Here is an 18,117-nt window from a genome sequence, read left to right as displayed (position 1 = left end):
TCCTACCAGCATGCACATGTCTTACCAGCATGCATGTGTCCGACCAGCACTTGCATGTCCTACCAGCATGCACATGTCCTACCAGCATGCATGTGTCCGACCAGCACTTGCATGTCCTACCAGCAAGTACATGTCCTACGAGCAAGTGTATATCCTACCAGCTAAGTGCGTGACTGTCCAGTAGAGGTGTGTTCGACCAGTCTGAAGGAGATATGGGTCGACCAGATAGAGGAGGACTAAGTCAAGATTCTCAGAAGCGGCTTCAACAAGAACCGGTCTTGGCACACGCGGGAATCTCTCATTCTTCCCACAAATTTGGTGTTCTGTTATATTTTGAATATTTTTGTAATTTAAATATAATAAGAATAATAAAATATCCCGATTCTAGGGGATATCAAATGTATGATCCTAAGCCTATAAATACATGGCTTATGAGATCAGAAGGGGGCTCCTTTTTCTTTTTGGACTTTTGGGAAATTTTGGGTTTGAGTTTTCTAGAGAGAGAAAGTGCTGGTATCATAAAGAATTCTGGTATTCTTGTAATCTGTACTGAAGAAACTCAGTTGGATCAGTTCATCTGATCTTGAGCACAGATCTATAATCACAACTCTAAGTGGATTAGGGTATAACCAACATATTGGGGCTGAACCACTATAAAAATTGTGTGTTATTTACTTTCTTTATAAACCCGTCTGTGTCGTTTTATTTCTCTTGAAGGCTTTATCGTTTTTGACGTTCTCACGTCGTTGGCCAAAAACGCGGTCAACACATTGCATTACATATCATACAGTATGTATAATTTGAGCATATGCATATTCTTATAAGTGTTTTCATGTATAAGTGTAAAAATTGTGTATATGATGTCTATGTGTATGTTCAACATTATTAACCTTGTGGCATTTGAGTTGTCTTTTATGGGTGTTTGGTGTGCTCAAGATATAAGAAATGATGAAATATATGTACAAGGCATGAAATCAAGTGAGAAAAGTGAGATATAGAAGACAAAAGACGTTAAGCGGTGAAAAATAGTACAATGACGATTGATAGTATTTCAGTGTAAAATTGAGTATTAGTGGATATACCACATATAATTGAGGTATGATTAAGGTTTCATTGATTAAGTAAAAATAGTTTTAGATCCATTAGATCAAGTCTTGATGGGAGGTATACATAATCAGTGGTGTTGACGCAAAGTCAAAACGAGCTTAGCATAAGTGCACTACGCTCAATCGGGTAAGCTAACTATTGGGTATGAATTCATATGGACCTAAGGTTTGGTGTGAGTATTTCATACATAAGGATAATGGGCCTAGCAGATGATTAAGTCGAAATTATTGAAGTGATAAGGTTTTCATAAGTCAAAAAGTGTAATGATAAGGTGAAAGGTGTCAAATTTTGATACAATAAGGCCAAATAATAGAAAATAAAGGATTGTCATTAACCTTATCACATTCCACGACTAAGACTCTGAAAAACAAAGATAAAAGAAAACCAAAAACCATTTCTTGGCTGGATTGAAGAGATTCTATGGAGATCCAAGTGAAATCAAAGCCAAAGAAGTGGATTAAGCTTAGTTCTGGCCTTTTTATGGTAAGTTCTTGTACTTGGAAGTTAAACCACGTTTTTGAATTTTTCTGAGAGCTTATCTATGGTGTTTTATCTTTTTAAGATATTTCTTGGTGGTTTCCAAGTGGTTTGAGGTTTAGAAAAGCTAGAAGAGTTTGTTTTCGCCGAAAAGTTGCTCGGTAAGCGAAATTTTGTGTTTTATGAGGTTTTTGTGGTTCTTGGAGTACAAACTGATTTTTGGTTATTTGATTGAGTTTATAAGAGGTTTGATATGTTTATAAATGTTCTAATAGATGTGGAGACTCATTTAATTTGGGTGATGATCTTGGAAATTAGAATTTGATCAAAATCGGTATATGCTAACTTTGTGATGAATTATGTTGGTATTTGGGATATGTGGTTATGGCAGGTTATTTGATGTTGATTACTGATTGATTTTGATATTTGGAGATAACTAAAATTAAGGGGAAGCTCTATCAAAATTTCTCCAAGTGTCTAAGATAAATCTAACGCTCGATCTAAGTAGTTTAAGGCAATTTAGGAATGAGTTGGATATGATGTTTTATGGATATTTTTAAATGATAGTTCAATGCTTTACTGCCATCATTATGATGTAAAATTCATGCCATTTCCAGGATAAGCACATCAACACCTAAGACACCACTTGTTACACGGTGAAATATATTTTGGACAGAAGGTAAGTAAAGTACTCAACTTCAACACAAGAATTACATGTTATGTGAAAGTATGCATTATATGAATATGTTGTAAGTAAGTGGTATTAACATACATTGACACTTCATCATAAATTTGTATGCATGGCATGATAGTGATATGGTGACTTATTGTATGATATAAGACCATGCATGGTATTATGATGATTAATTATGTGATTCATTGGCAAGTTTTATGCAACATAAAAGTAAGTTGTAATAAGAAGTTTAAGTTCAGTGCCACTGTTTAGAAAAGGCAAATGAGAATGTAAGTAAGTGTGAACGGAGGCCTATAGTTAGGCTCATAGTGGCAGCCCAATGATTTGGGCTAGGTTTTAGTGAACCAATTATATTGTTTGCCATGTTCTCGTTTTTATCTCTCCTCCATATGAGTTATTGTTATATGTATTGACATCACAGTGTGTGGTCGCCTTAACTCTTGAGCCCGACGGGGCAACGATGGAATAAGGTTTTTAATGCGCCCTACTGTGGTGACGGCTAGCCGGAGGAGAACCCATGGGATTTTATATTATATGTGTAACAGGCTCTGGAGGCATTGGCCTAATCAAACAGTGTGCACAATATTAAGGGGCCCAAAATTTAAAAAGAAGTTGTGTATGTCCATTAACATTGGGTAAATATTAGCATTGCATGCATTACTTTGCTTACTGAGCTTAAGGCTCACAGTTGTATTGTGTTGCAGGTAGAGAAAGAAATGAGTGAATGACAAAGGAGAATTGAAGCATGGTCCTGACCTTGATTTGTACATATGAACATATCGACCTTTTGTGGGTTATTTCAGTTTATCAGTGTGTATGTTTGTAATAAAGTGTGAAGTTATGTTTTGAAAACAAATTAGGTTATTTAATACTTATGTTTAATATGTTTGAGACAAAGTTTATGTTTAATGTAATTAATGTGAAATAATTTTTTTTTTATAAAAAAAATCCAGACTTCCACTGAAAGTAATTATGATATAGTTTTAAAACGTAACACCTCAGATATGGTTTTAACTAAAATAAGTGAGGGTGTTACAAGTTGGTATTAGAGCTATGTTTAAAATGTTCTTGTAGACCGTTCATATGTACACTTTGAGGAAAGGATAATGCTCAGTTCACCTGTAATTTTTATGTGTTCCTTTATTATGTGCTGGTTGCATGCCTCATGTGAATTATTGGCTAAATGACATAAGTTATGGGAATTTTGTCTTTATATATATATATATATAATAACACAGATGGATCGTGAACATGAAACGGGGGCTACTGAAGGCTCTTGTAGTAATAAATATGAACAAGAAATGGCTCAACTTCGAGTGGTAGTGAATAGACAAGCTGAACAAATTGAGAAATTGTTAGCAGAACAACGACAAAGACAAGCACCATCAACACCTATTGAAACTCCAATACCTCCACAAGCCCCACCTGCAGTGCACCCCATGGAACCACTATATTTCCGAAAACAACACCCACTAGTATTTGAAGGTAGCACTGACCCACTTGATGCACAAGATTGGAAGAGTTCCTTAGAAGACATCTTTAAGTTTATGCAACTAAGTGATAGGGAAAAGGTTTCTTGTGCTGCACATAAACTGAAAAAGGATGCTAAGATTTGGTGGGAAGTGGTTAAGCAAACTAGAGAAGTGAATTAGATGACTTTGGCAGACTTTGTACTGGTCTTCAATGAAAAGTTTTATAATGAAGCTGTGTTGACTGCTAAAGTAATAGAGTTCACTAGATTACAACAAGGGAATTTTTCAATGGCTGAGTACACCAGGACATTTGATCGGTTAGCCAAGTTTGCACCAGACTTGGTTAACACTGAAACTAGTAGAGTGAATCACTTCCTGGAGGGTCTGCAACCAGAATTGGCTAGAGATGGGGATATGGGATGTACATGACCTCTTTCTTATGCTTAGGTAGTGGAGAAAGCTTTAAGAGCTGAACACCGAGAAGAAAAGATAACAAAAGTTAAAGCTACTACTAACATGCCTCGTAGAGACACTCCATTCAATAAAGCACAAAGTCGCTTTCCCAGTGACAAAAAAAGAGGGGCCCATAATTTCCAATTTAGACAAGGACAAAATAAGAAATTTAAAGGAGGTCAGCAAAATAGGCAATCTGGATTCCAACAACAGCCATGATGTCAAACTTGTGGAAAGAATCATTTCGGGGAGTGCAGGCTTCTAAGTAAGAGTTGCTTCAAATATGGCAAGGGGAATCATTTTATCAAAGATTGTCCATTGATGAAGATCCAACAAAAGAAGGATGAACCTCAAAAGACAAATGCTAGGGTGTTTACGATTACTCAGACTGATGCTGATACCAACAACTCTGTGGTGTCAGGTGATATTTTTGTATCTGGTATTCTCACTCATGCATTAATAGATTTAGGTGCCACACATTCATTTGCATCCTTGACATATGTAAAAAGGTTGGGTAAATTGTGTGAGAAATTGTTAGAAGTTTTTAGTACAATGTTACCATCTCGAGAGATTTTGTATTCTACTCATTGGTTGAGGGGGATTCCTATTTGCATTGATGGTAGGGAATTATATACTGATCTAATAATGTTAAAGATGCACGATTATGAGGTGATTTTGGGTATGGATTGGCTTTCAAAGTATAATGCCACTATTGATTGTAGAAAGAAAACAGTGATATTTGAGCATTCGAAGGAAGATGAGTTTATGTTTATTGGAACGACATCAAAAAGTTGCATTCCTTTAATTTCTATTATGAAGGCCAGGAGACTGTTGGAAAGTTGATGTATGGGTTATCTCGCCAGTGTGGTTGACACTTATAAGGAGCAAAAGTTAAAACCGGAAGAAGTACCGGTAGTTAGAGATTTCTTAGAAGTGTTTCCAGAAGATTTACCGGGATTGCCTCTAGACAGAGAAATTGAATTTGTGATTGAGCTACTTCCTGGTACAGCCCCTGTGTCCAAGGCACCTTATAGAATGGCACCAGCATAACTAAAGGAATTAAAGATACAATTGCAAGAACTCCTGGATAAAAAGTTTATCAGGCCTAGTTTTTCACCATGGGGAGCTCCAGTGCTATTTTTGAAGAAAAAGGATGGGACAATGCGAATGCGTATTGATTATAGAGAACTGAACAGGTTGATAGTCAAGAATAAGTATCCACTTCCTAGAATTGATGATCTTTTTTATCAATTACAAGGAAGAGGAGTATTTTCAAAGATTGATTTGAGATCTGGGTATCGCCAATTAAAGATTAGATAAGAGGATGTACCAAAAACTGCATTTCGAACTCGGTATGGCCATTATGAGTTCCTTGTGATGCCATTTGGATTAACTAATGCTCCAGCTGCATTCATGGACTTAATGAACAGGGTGTTTAAGGACTACCTTGATAAGTTAGTAATAGTGTTTATTGATGATATTTTGGTGTATTCTCGATCCAAAGAGCATGAGGAACATTTGAGGTTCACGTTGGAGAAATTAAAAGAAAAATAACTCTATGCCAAATTTACGAAATGTGAATTTTGGCTAGAGAAGGTGTCATTTTTGGTCCATATAGTCTCAAAAGATGGTATTTCGGTGGATCCATCAAGGATTGAAGCTATTAGTAAATGGAATAGACCAACAAATGTTTCAGAAGTAAGGAGTTTTCTGGGATTAGCAGGCTATTACCAAAAATTTGTTGAAGGATTTTCCAAGATAGCAATGCCATTGACACAACTGACGAGGAAGAATCATAAGTTTGAATGGACTGAAGCTTCTGAGAAAAGTTTTCAAGAGCTGAAGCAAAGATTGGTTTATGCTCCAATACTTACTATTCCATCTGGATTAGGAGGACTTGTGATTTATAGTGATGCTTCAAAGCAAGGATTAGGGTGTGTGCTAATGCAGAATGGCAAAGTCATAGCTTATGCTTCTAGACAATTGAAGGACTATGAACAGAAGTATCCAACACATGATCTGGAGTTGGCAGCAGTTGTTTTTGCACTAAAGATTTGGAGACATTATATATATGGTGAGAAGTGTGCAATATATACTGATCATAAAAGTCTCAAGTATTTCTTCACTCAGAAAGAATTAAATATGAGATAAAGGAGATGGTTGGAGCTAGTGACAGATTATGATTGTCAAATACTTTATCATCATGGAAAAGCAAATGTAGTTGCAGATGCACTGAGTAGAAAGTCTCATGGTAATGTGTCATTTTTGAGGAAATTGACAAGACCACTTCAGGAGGACATGCACAGAGCGGAGATTGAGGTAATCACAGGAAGATTATCAGTAATAACTATTCAGTTTACCTTGTTTGAAAGAATCAAACAAGGTCAATGTGAGGATCCTTACTTGGTGGAACAAAAAGGTGAATTGGAAAGTGGGAAGGTCAATGGTTTTAGTGTGTCATGTAATGGGATGCTAAAGTTCAAGGAAAGAATTTGCGTCCCTAATGACGAGGAGTTGAAGAGAGAAATCCTTACAGAAGCTCATAATACTTTGTATTCAGTACATCCGGGGATGACAAAGATGTTTAATGACTTGAAAAGACACTACTGGTGGCCCAACATGAGAAGGGATGTGGTCGAGTTTGTAGCCAAGTGTTTAACTTGTCAACAAGTGAAAGCTGAATATCAGAAACCTGCTGGTTTACTACAACCAATACAAATACTAGAGTGGAAATGGGAAGAGATTACTATGGATTTTTTAGTCGGATTGCCAAAACCTTCTAAACAACATGATGCTATTTGGGTTATAGTAGACCAATATACCAAATCAACACACTTTCTTCCGGTATGCATGACTTATACTATGGATCAGTGGGATGAATTATATGTTCAGGAGATTGTTAGATTACATGGAGTGCCAATATCTATAATTTCAGATCGGGATGCTCGATTTACTTCATTTTTTTGGGAAAGTTTGCAAAGAACATTGGGCACAAGGTTGAAGTTCACTACAACATATCACCCCCAATCTGATGGATAATCTGAAAGGACCATTCAAACTCTTGAAGATATGCTCGGAGCTTGTGTCTTAGATTTTCAAGGATCATGGGAGAAGTAATTGTGTTTGATAGAGTTTTCTTATAACAATAGCTTTCATGTAACGATTGATGTAGCACCATATGAAATGTTATATGCAAGAAATTGCAGGTCACCAATTCATTGGGATGAAATGGGAGAAAGAAAGTATCTTGGCCCAGATCTTGTCAGAAGGACAACTGAAGCAGTAGAGAAAATAAGAAATAGAATGTTAACTGCTCAAAGTAGACAAAAGAGTTATGCTGATCGAAAGCGAAGAGATGTGGAGTTCAATATTGGGGACAAGGTATTTATGAAAATTTCCCCTATGAAAGGAGCAATGAGGTTTGGAAAGAAAGGGAAGTTAAGCCCGAGATTTATTGGACCTTTTGAAGTATTAGAAAAGGTGGGGAAGGTAGCCTATAGACTGGCATTATCGCCATCATTGTCGAATGTCCACGATGTTTTTCATGTATCATTATTGAGAAAATACATTCCAGATCCTTCACATGTGCTAAACTATGAGCTAATAGAAGTTGAACAAGATCTAACATATGAAGAAAAACTAGTGAAAATTATTGACAGAAAAGAGAAAGATTTAAGAAATAAGAAGATTTCACTGGTTACGGTCTTGTGCAGAAGTTCAAATATTGAGGAAATGACATGGGAATGAGAAGATGAAATGAGATCAAAATACCCAGAGTTATTTGGGTAAGAGAATTTCGAGGATGAAATTTTTGTAAGGTGTGGAGGATTGTAGCACCCACATTATTTTGATATAATATAGCCAATAATCACATGATTTCATTGCATTACATATCATACAGTATGTATAATTTGAGCATATGCATATTGTTATAAGTGTTTTCATGTATAAGTATAAAAGTTGTGTATATGATGTCTATGTGTATGTTCAGCATTATTAACCTTGTGTCATTTAAGTTGTCTTTTATGGGTGTTTGATGTGCTCAAGATATAAGAAAGGATGAAATATATGGACAAGGCATGAAATCAAGTGAGAAAAGTGAGATATAGAAGGCAAAAGATGTTAAGCGGTGAAAAATAGTACAATGTTGATTACTAGTCTTTCGGTGTAAAATTGAGTATTAGTGGATATACCACATATACTTGAGGTATGATTAAGGTCTCATTGATTAAGTTAAAATAGTTTTAGAACCATTAGATCAAGTCTTGATGAGAGGTATATATAATCAGTGGTGTTGACGCAAAGTCAAAACGAGCTTAGCATAAGTGCGCTACGCTCAATCGGGTACGCATAACTATTGGGTATGAATTCATATGGACCTAAAGTTTGGTGTGAGTATTTCACACATAAGGATAATGGGCCTAGCAGATGATTATGTTGAAATTATTGAAGTGATAAGGTTTTCATAAGTCAAAAAGTGTAATGATAAGGTGAAAGGTGTCAAATTTTGATACAATAAGGCCAAATAATTGAAAATAAAGGATTGTCATCAACCTTATCACTTTCCACTACCAAGACTCTGAAAAACAGAGAGAAAAGAAAACCAAAAACCAAATTTTTGCTGGCTTGAAGAGATTCTACAAAGATCCAAGTGAAATCAAAGCCAAAGAAGTAGATTAAGCTTAGTTCTGGCCTTTTATGGTAAGTTCTTGTACTTGGAAGTTAAACCACGTTTTTGAATTTTTTTGAGAGCTTATCTATTGTGTTTTATATTTTTAAGATATTTCTTGGTGGTTTTAAAGTGGTTTGAGGTTTACAAATGCTAGAAGAGATTGTTTTCGCTGAAAAGTTGCTCAGTAAGTGAAGTTTTGTGTTTTATGAGGCTTTTGTGGTTCTTGGAGTACAAACTGATTTTTGGTTATTTGATTGAGTTTATAAGAGGGTAGATATGTTTATAAATGTTTGAATAGACGTGGAGACTCATTTAATTTGGATGATGATCTTGGAAATTAGAATTTTATCAAAATCGGTATATGATAACTTTGTGATGAATTATGTTGGTATTTGGGATATGTGGTTATGGAAGTTTATTTGATGATAATTACTGATTAATTTTGATATTTGATGATAGCTAAAATTAAGGGGAAGCTCTGTCAAAATTTCTCCAAGTGTCTAAGATAAATCTAACGCTCGATCTAAGTAGTTTAAGGCAATTTAGGCATGATTTGGATATGATGTTTTATGGATATTTTTAAATGATAGTTCAATGCCTTACTGCCATCAATATTATGTGAAATTCATGCCATTTTCAGGATAAGCACATCAACACCTAAGACACCACTTGTTACACGATGAAATATATTTTGGACAGAAGGTAAGTAAAGATTTCAACTGCAACACAAAAATTACATGTTATGCGAAAGTATGCATTATATGAATATGTTGTGAGTAAGTGGTATTAACATACATTGACACTTCATCATAAATTTGTATGCATGGCATAATAGTGATATGGTGACTTATTGTATGATATAAGACCATGCATGATATTATGATGATTAATTATGTGATGCCTTGACAAGTTTTATGCAACATAAAAGTTGTAAAAAGAAGTTTAAGTTCAGTGCCACTGTTTTGAAAAGGCAAATGAGAATGTAAGTAAGTGTGAAAGGAGTCCTATAGTTAGGCTCATAGTGGCAGCCCAATGATTTGAGCTAGGTTTTAGTGAACTAATTATATTTTTTGCCATGTTCCTGTTTTTATTTCTCCTCAATATGAGTTATTGTTATATGTATTGACACCACAGTGCGTGGCCGCCTTAACTCTTGAGCCCGTCGGGGCAAGGATGGAATAAGGTTTTTAATGCGCCCTACTATGGTGATGGCTAGCCGGAGGAGAACCCATGATATTTTATATTATATGTGTAACAAGCTTTGCAGGCATTGGCCTAATCAAACAGTGTGCACAATATTAAGGGGCCCAAAATTTAAAAAGAAGTTTTTTATGTCCATTAACATTGGGTAAACATTAACATTACATACATTACTTTGCTTACTGAGCTTTAGGCTCACAGTTGTCTTGTGTTGCAGGTAGAGAAAGAAATGAGTGAATGACAAAGGAGAACTGAAGCATGGTCGTGACCTTGATTTGTACATATGAACATATCGACCTTTTGTGGGTTATTTCAGTTTATCAGTGTGTATGTTTGTAATAAAGTGTGAAGTTATGATTTGAAAACAAATTGGGTTATTTAATACTTATGTATAATATGTTTGAGACACACTTTATGTTTAATGTAAATAATGTGAAATAAGTTTTCTTTTTTTTTTAAAATCCAAACTTCCGCTGAAAGTAATTATGATATAGTTTTAAAATGTAACACCTCAGATATGGTTTTAACTAAAATAAGTGAGGGTGTTACAGAGCACGCCAGCTACGCAGCAGGAGCAGCTTCTCTCGCCTCCCTCCCGCAGTTGTACTCAGGGAGCACGCCAGCCGCGCAACCACAACGCCACAAACAAGGACCTCCTCCCATCGTCGCCATATCGCCACCACCAGCCAGCCAACTCTTCTCCCAGTGACTGTGAGTGAACCCGAGCATTTTGTTTAGTTTTTACTTTTTTATTTATATTTGGGTATTTTATTTTTAATTGAACCCATTTACAAAAGGTGCTTGACTAAACCATTTACGTTTCTTTCAGTCTCAGTGGCTGTTGTAATTTCAGCACTACTCTTCTAACCTCGACGTTGTGTTCGTTGCAATCAGTCGCATAAGGAAGGTATCACTGAGCTTTGGGTTTGAAATTTGAATATGTTATCTTTGAATCTGCTATGAGAGTTTATGTATTTATTTATTTTATCTTGATTTCACCCTAAATTATGTATAAATGTTACTGTCCGAGGCTGAATTGGGTTTGATATTTGAATCTAGAGTAGCGGAAGAATCATAATCTAACATGTCTTGAAAATCCTTGTTGGTGGAATGTGCTTTTACCAATTAGACAATATAAATTATGGTACAATTTTCGAACTAATGATACAAGTTCTAACCAATTGAATGAAATGAGAGAAGATGAAATGTATATATAACTCTCCATAATTACCTGTGAATGAATCAAGCTATTAGTATAAATATTTAAAATTGAGTGATCTTTTCTTTATGCTTTAAACTGTAGAAAATGAATTTCTAGGGTTTGTTTTCTACTTTGATTTTAGATTGGTGGTTGTTTGTGATCTCACTAAAGCAGTGGTTGATTTGTGTAATTAGAATTTCCTTTGATTTTTGCCGACCAAAGGATGACCATTGATAGCGCCTGGGTTGCATTGTGGTTCATGCCAGTCCACACCTACCATGCTTAAGTAGCATAATTAGGAGTTATGTGTACAATTCAAGAGAATATATGAAATATGTTAATATAACATGCTAAACTATGAATAAAAATGTACACATAAAATAAAATATGGCTGCCATCTAAAAGGGTCATATAGGGGCATCTTCCTTGTTGCAGTGGTGATTGATGGAAATCTTCATTTCTACCCCACTACTTATGCAATTGTGGAAGCTGAAACTGGAGACAGCTGGTGTAACGCCCAACATCACTATGGATGCTTCCTAGAATGATGACTGATCCTACAAACCAACACAAGTCTTTCCAGTGTGCTTTGTCCTCACTCGTACGCTTCCTGGGAAAACTTCCTAGGAGGTCAACCATCATGAGACTACTCCAGGTCAAGCACGCTTAACTTTGAAGTTCTCAAGTGATGGGCTATCAAAAAGAAGATGCATCTGTTATGAACAAGTTTCCTAATACGCAGCGGAATTGTGTGATGGGTTGGCCTAGTGTACAACAAATTTTTTGTAATATATTTAAACTACTTTTAAATATGCGGATACATTAATATACATACATTAATCATAAACAAGAAAAGAATAAAGAATAAAGAATATACCTCTTGATGCCTATCAAGTGTCCTTGCTATATTTTCGTAAAATAAACGATTTTCATATCCAAGCTGCTCCCACGTACTCACACCAAGATCTTCCATAGCGTTCTCTACACCTCAAGAAATGTGTGGGCACTTAGAGAATAAATGATGGTATATTTCTGATTCAACTTGATGTACTCAACACATGAGATCAAGATAATAGGCCTGAGATTGGTTATGTATTTTTTCAGGGAGAGATGGAAAACATTCTTCTTTTCTTAGAGCAAATAATTGAGTATTGAATATCTTTGTTATTTTTCTAATAAGTCTAACTTATATAGAAAATATTTAAATTTAAAAAATAAATATGTAACCAATTACAATTTATCTTTTAATTAATTAATTATCTTATTAATGAAAATATCAAAACTATCCTTTTGAATTTTTCATTAATTAATTAATTAAATAAATAAAAGTGAAAAATCAATTCCCTGATTTCTATGGCTGTATGCCACACACAGTCCAGGGACTGTGTGTGTCATGCAACACCCTATAAAATAGGAGAATGTTATTTTTTCACAATTATTTAATTATTTATTCAAACTATTTTATCAGATAAAATCCAACAACTTGATAATTAATTCAAATTTGAATCTATTATCTTTTTAACTAATTATCACATATAATTAATTATTTGAATAAATATTAATCTTTTTAAATTCAAATCTAATTTGAAATTGTCAGATTATTATCTCCCACTCAAATAAAGATATTTAATTAATTCTACTAACTAATTAAAACCAATTTTAATTAAATATTAATTTCAAAAATTTAATATTCATTTTATTATAATTTCAAAAATTATAATAAATTAATTATTTATATAATTTCAAAAATTTATACAATAATTAATTTTGATAATTACAACTAGTTCGTAATTAATTAATTAATCACTATTATCACATAATTGCATATTTGGCCCGAAGAACAAAATTCTTCTTAAATATATCTTTTTACCATTTTACCCTTTATATCAACTCTAGCCTTGAATAGTGTTGATAGAGCCGCTGTGGGGACCTATGGACGTATAATTCCAAGATCCAATAAATTTGTGATTATTAATTAAACTCTTTAATTAAATAATCTTAATTTATTAATCTCATGATTACTCCACTATAAATATGAGACTGCACTCTTGTAATTATAGACATTTCATTTACTGAGTACTTTATAACAATAAAGTGTCCATTGATATAATCATTACATACAAATTAACCCTATAATAATGGTTCATAATTAACTGGGAATAAAATTATTGTTTTATCCTTTTAATTATATCTTGTTTCCTTAAGTACCATCGACTTTACTAGTGAAGGTTAATTCATAACCAAATTATGAAGTTGAGCTCAATAACCTTTCAGTCCCAAAAGGCAACCCTTAAGGGAACCATTATTCAATCTCTTACGAGAAGGTATAGATTTATTATCTGTATACTATGTCCCCAACCATTTACATTAACGAGTTCCCAATTTTGTTTCTAGCCTGATCATTCTGACAAACCCTAACGAGTGAATCAAAGAACTCATATAAAATAAATAGGAGTTCATAGTAACTTCAAGATTAAGATCTATTTGTATATGATCATCAGTTGATATATTTAATAAATACTTCGAAACAGTATTTAACTAAGTATTAATAAACATATCTAGTCCAGTTCTATATATTCTCTAATATATAAAGCACCTCCACTAAAGTGTCCTACTACACTAGTAATCCGGATCTAGATCACATGTATTCATAATACTAGTGGACCGTACTTGCAGTAATTAATCTAAAGATTTCATAACTTTATTTTACTGCGAACTATTCAAGTTCCTTTATCTCAATCACAATCCTCCCGTACCAATACGTGGTTGAGATCACATATATAAACTTAGGAATTTTTCTGATATTTACTTAATATTATCACGAAATAATATAATCCATAAAATATATGCATACCAAATTCAATTCATTTATTTATTTCTTAAAAACAATGTCTACTATATGCTTTGTAATGACCCAACTATTTCTAGACTTTGGACCATTAAAATTGTTTATACATAGACACTATTCTTAAGAAAATATACATATGAAACATTCATAACTTTATTAAAAACTATAAAGTAAAAGTTGAAATACACAAACGCGGGGTATAGGATCCCATTGTTTTAAAAATAAAAACATAACATAAATCGTAAATAAATTTGTTACAAAACCAAGTGCGGAAAATACATATAAACATAATAAAAAGACTGAAACAACGTCGTCCTCGAATCATTCACGCAGTCCACCGAATCCATTCTTCCTCAATACACAATCCCAAGCTGCCAATAATCTTTTCGCCGCCGTAACTATTTTCCTGCACATATAAAAATAAAGGAATAAGCCTAATGCCCAGCAAAGAAAATCTACTAAAAAAACATAAAACATAAACATAAACTATAAACATATGACTATAAAAATGTATACCATATAGGACTACAATATTAATGCCCATTATGACATGTGATAAACCATCTACGTCCCCTATCTAATATTTGAGGTAGGTTAGATCACATGATAGTATATGATAACCCATCTAGGTCCTCTGTCTAATATCCGAGGTAGGGTATATCATAACTCTAAACATGAAAATGATAAACACTGGGGCTTGCTAACTAAACAACTATGAGCCCTAGATAAAAACATAACATAACATAACATAAAATTATCATAACATATTATACATAAACATAACATATAGAATCTATCATATTTTCCTTACCAATACCGGGATGTGAGAACAAGGACGGGATTTTGGAATACTCCTAAAAACAACAATGAGAAGGTGAGTATTTCTAAAAGAAGGAAATTAAAAAGAAATGAGTCTAAACCACCGAGAAGAAGAGCTTACCGAAAAGAAACCTCAAGTTCAAAGAACTTAAATGCCTAACCAAGAATGGAAAATATTGAGTTAGGATTTGAGTAAAGAAAACTATAAGAAACTAATGAAACATACAGAAATGAACTAGGAATATGAATACCTTTGAATGCACTAGAACCGAACTACACCTTGATATCGAAAAACACACTATTAACCTTACTTCCCAAGTGTTTTTTAAGCTTAAGATGATAAAGCTTATAACCCCAACCCAAGTGTTTAACACTCTAAAGTAAACCTAGCAGCTTGAAGGCTCTGAACTCAGCTTAAAGAATGAAAGAAATGGCTGGGTACTAGGTCCCATTTATAGAGTTCAAGAGTGAAAAGATCTTTTAGCTTGAATAAAATAATGAATATTTAATTGAAAAACATTTGAATATTCGTTCAGCAGAGGCTTAAGAATCGGTCAAAAGATTCAGAGGCTTGCTAAGAGGTTGAGGGTTGAATTGAGCTCGGTTTCAAAACCATTTAAAAATCTTGCCCTAGAGCCGATATATCGCCCATGCTAGGCGGTATATCGCCTGGGCTTATATCCCTGAGGCTCGTTGAAGCATTCGTGCGAAGTTACGTATTTTCGTATTCCCCGTGTGGCGATATATCGCCCCTGTAGCTGCGATATATCGGCATACGCTGAAATATTATACACGTAATTGCGCTTTTTCAGCCTAATTTGAATTGAGTAAACAGCTTTGACTGAGTCATATAACAATTTTAAAGATGCTAGCAGATTCTGGGGTTTTCAAATATTTCTCTTATAAAACTATTCCTAAAAAATAGTTAATTTCTCAATAAACATGCACATGACAAGTGTCATAATCTTATTGGTTCTATCTAAACCTTATAGTATAATAAATAACATCTTTATAATCAGCTATATTAATCAAACCTTATGTTATAATTAATATTCTTAAACTATAGGTTAAACTTATAAAATCTATAAGTGTTGCTACGAGTGTTCAGCTAAGTCCCGACTTGAACCAAAATCCATAGTAATAAACATACATGCTTTCAGAGCACAATCCCAACAACATCTTGTTGGCATAGGTAGTAACCATCAATCCATTTAAGCTCTCTTCAACTGTGTAGTCCCATACCTACATAGTCTTAGAATCATCACTCTTGACCTTCCCCAAGCAGTGTGGGATTGCTCAATTTTTACCCGGTCTTTTCCTCTGCAGATCATGAGATTATGACTATCACAATCACCCTCCCTTAGGGGTCCGACGTCCCCGCCGGCCAAACTATCGGTTGGGTCAAGGCTCTGATACCATTTTACCATTTATAACGCCCCACGTCACTATGGCTACTTCCTGGAATGAAGATTGGCCCTACAAACCAACACGAGTCTTTTTAGCGTGCTTTGTCCTTACTCGTACACTTCCTGGGAAAAATTCCTAGGAGGTCACCCATCATGAGACTACTACACGTCAAACACACTTAACTTTGGAGTTCTCAAGTGATGGGCTACCGAAAAGAAGATGCATCTTGTTGGCATAGGTAGTACCCATCAATCTTTTTAAGCCTTCTTCAACTATGTAGTCCCATACCTACACAGTCTTAGAATCATCACACTCGACCTTCCCCAGACGGAGTGGGATTGCACAGTTTTTACTCAGTCTTTGCCCCTGCAGATCATGAGATTCTGACTGTCACAACTAGAAAACATAAACTTTCAACGAAACATAAATAAACATCACATACATAATAATCACTGTGCGAGACGTCACTTAGGAAAGTCCATTTAAATCAATAAATAAAATAACCATTTAAATTACTATTTTATTTAAATAAACAAGGCATGAGATCTCATTGTTTCTTTAAAATAAAACATTTTCAAGTCTTAAAACTTAATCTAACATTAAAAAAACATAGTCCAAAAGTGATAAAAGTTCATTGAGTCTTTAAAACATTAAAACGTTGTGACCTCTCCGCTAACATGTAAGATCCACTCCTCGAGACCGCTTCACTCACTGTGTTGCTTTGCCTTTAATTGCACATAGAGTACCCGTGAGCTAACGCCCAGTTAGAAGAGCTATGTAGGACATAACCCCCTAACCAAATAACACAACATAGCTTAATCAAAACCTTAAGCAATAACAATTCATATATGACTAATACAATGCATGCTATACTCACACACATAACAAACAAAGTCTCGTACCACACATTATGCTCACATACGATAATCAACCATACACTCATGTTGATCAGACATGAAATGTAATATGCCCTACCTCATGTTATTCTCACACTTGGCATCCAACGGGGCATTCATTTACCACAAGTTGTACTCACCAATGATAAGCTCTTAGTGTACCTGCAAGTGTTATGCTCATACAAGCAGCGGAAACCCTAGCACTATTCTCATGCTAACAATACTAAGTGTGTACAGTAATCAATCATAGTACATAACATAAATAAATACAAACCAAGAAGCAAGGTTGTATGCTAAAACATACATCCTGTGCACAGATGTCCACTCTTCTTACCTCAATTGCAAAAAAAGATATTCCTTTGTTCTACCTCGAACCCCTCACTGAGTGTCCTTGTTGAGAACTAGATCCTAAACACCCAACAATACAATGACACACTCAAAACACAATTATGAAACACATTAAAGTTTCACCACAAAATTACAACCTATAATACTAATCATCACATTTCTTATCATCTTTATGCACAAAACAAATAGTTCATAATCAAATAATCAAATAAATGACCAAAATTTACTAAATCAGATTCTAAATTTATTTTTACGCCTATAAAGTCAGATTAAACTAATTATTTCCTTATAATAATTTATTTTAATTAATTATCATTTTAATTACACATAATTCCAAAAATAATTGGATACTCAATACAATTACCCAAACAAGAACCTAACATGCTTCCTAACAATTTATACAGATTATGAAACATGATTAAACAACTTAGAAACGTATACAAATTATTGCTATTATTTATGCACAAATTATCCTTTTTTACATGCATAATATACCAAATAATTAGCCAAAAATAACAAATCA

At 34.2% G+C, this 18,117-nt stretch overlaps 2 protein-coding genes and 1 long non-coding RNA gene across 3 annotated transcripts; all 3 read left to right on the top strand.

Annotated features, from left to right (window-relative positions):
• Positions 1 to 1,463: 1,463 nt before the first annotated feature.
• LOC133834061 (uncharacterized) lies at positions 1,464 to 2,287 on the top strand. Its single transcript, XR_009893295.1, has 3 exons — positions 1,464 to 1,590; positions 1,670 to 1,745; positions 2,202 to 2,287. It is a non-coding gene; the product is annotated as an uncharacterized LOC133834061 (long non-coding RNA).
• Positions 2,288 to 4,524: 2,237 nt separating this feature from the next.
• Positions 4,525 to 5,046, top strand: LOC133780075 (uncharacterized). The gene has a single exon (XM_062219955.1). The coding sequence runs from the start codon at positions 4,525 to 4,527 to the stop codon at positions 5,044 to 5,046; it is 522 nt and encodes a 173-aa protein (XP_062075939.1).
• Positions 5,047 to 7,431: 2,385 nt separating this feature from the next.
• LOC133780074 (uncharacterized) lies at positions 7,432 to 7,950 on the top strand. The gene is made up of 2 exons (XM_062219954.1): positions 7,432 to 7,584; positions 7,693 to 7,950. The coding sequence occupies exons 1-2, from the start codon at positions 7,432 to 7,434 to the stop codon at positions 7,948 to 7,950; spliced, it is 411 nt and encodes a 136-aa protein (XP_062075938.1).
• Positions 7,951 to 18,117: the final 10,167 nt, after the last annotated feature.

This window comes from Humulus lupulus, chromosome 5, assembly GCF_963169125.1.
Source record: "Humulus lupulus chromosome 5, drHumLupu1.1, whole genome shotgun sequence".
Classification (NCBI taxonomy): domain Eukaryota; kingdom Viridiplantae; phylum Streptophyta; class Magnoliopsida; order Rosales; family Cannabaceae; genus Humulus; species Humulus lupulus.
This window is presented reverse-complemented; position numbering and strand designations above follow the sequence as displayed.

Bases quoted from the DNA above. Each gene is read 5' to 3' on its own strand.
- LOC133780075 (XM_062219955.1), top strand. From the start codon at position 4,525: ATGAAGATCCAACAAAAGAAGGATGAACCTCAAAAGACAAATGCTAGG.
- LOC133780074 (XM_062219954.1), top strand. From the start codon at position 7,432: ATGGGAGAAAGAAAGTATCTTGGCCCAGATCTTGTCAGAAGGACAACT. The intron at 7,585-7,692 runs GTATTTATGAAA...AAGGTGGGGAAG, and splicing joins AGTTCAATATTGGGGACAAG to GTAGCCTATAGACTGGCATT.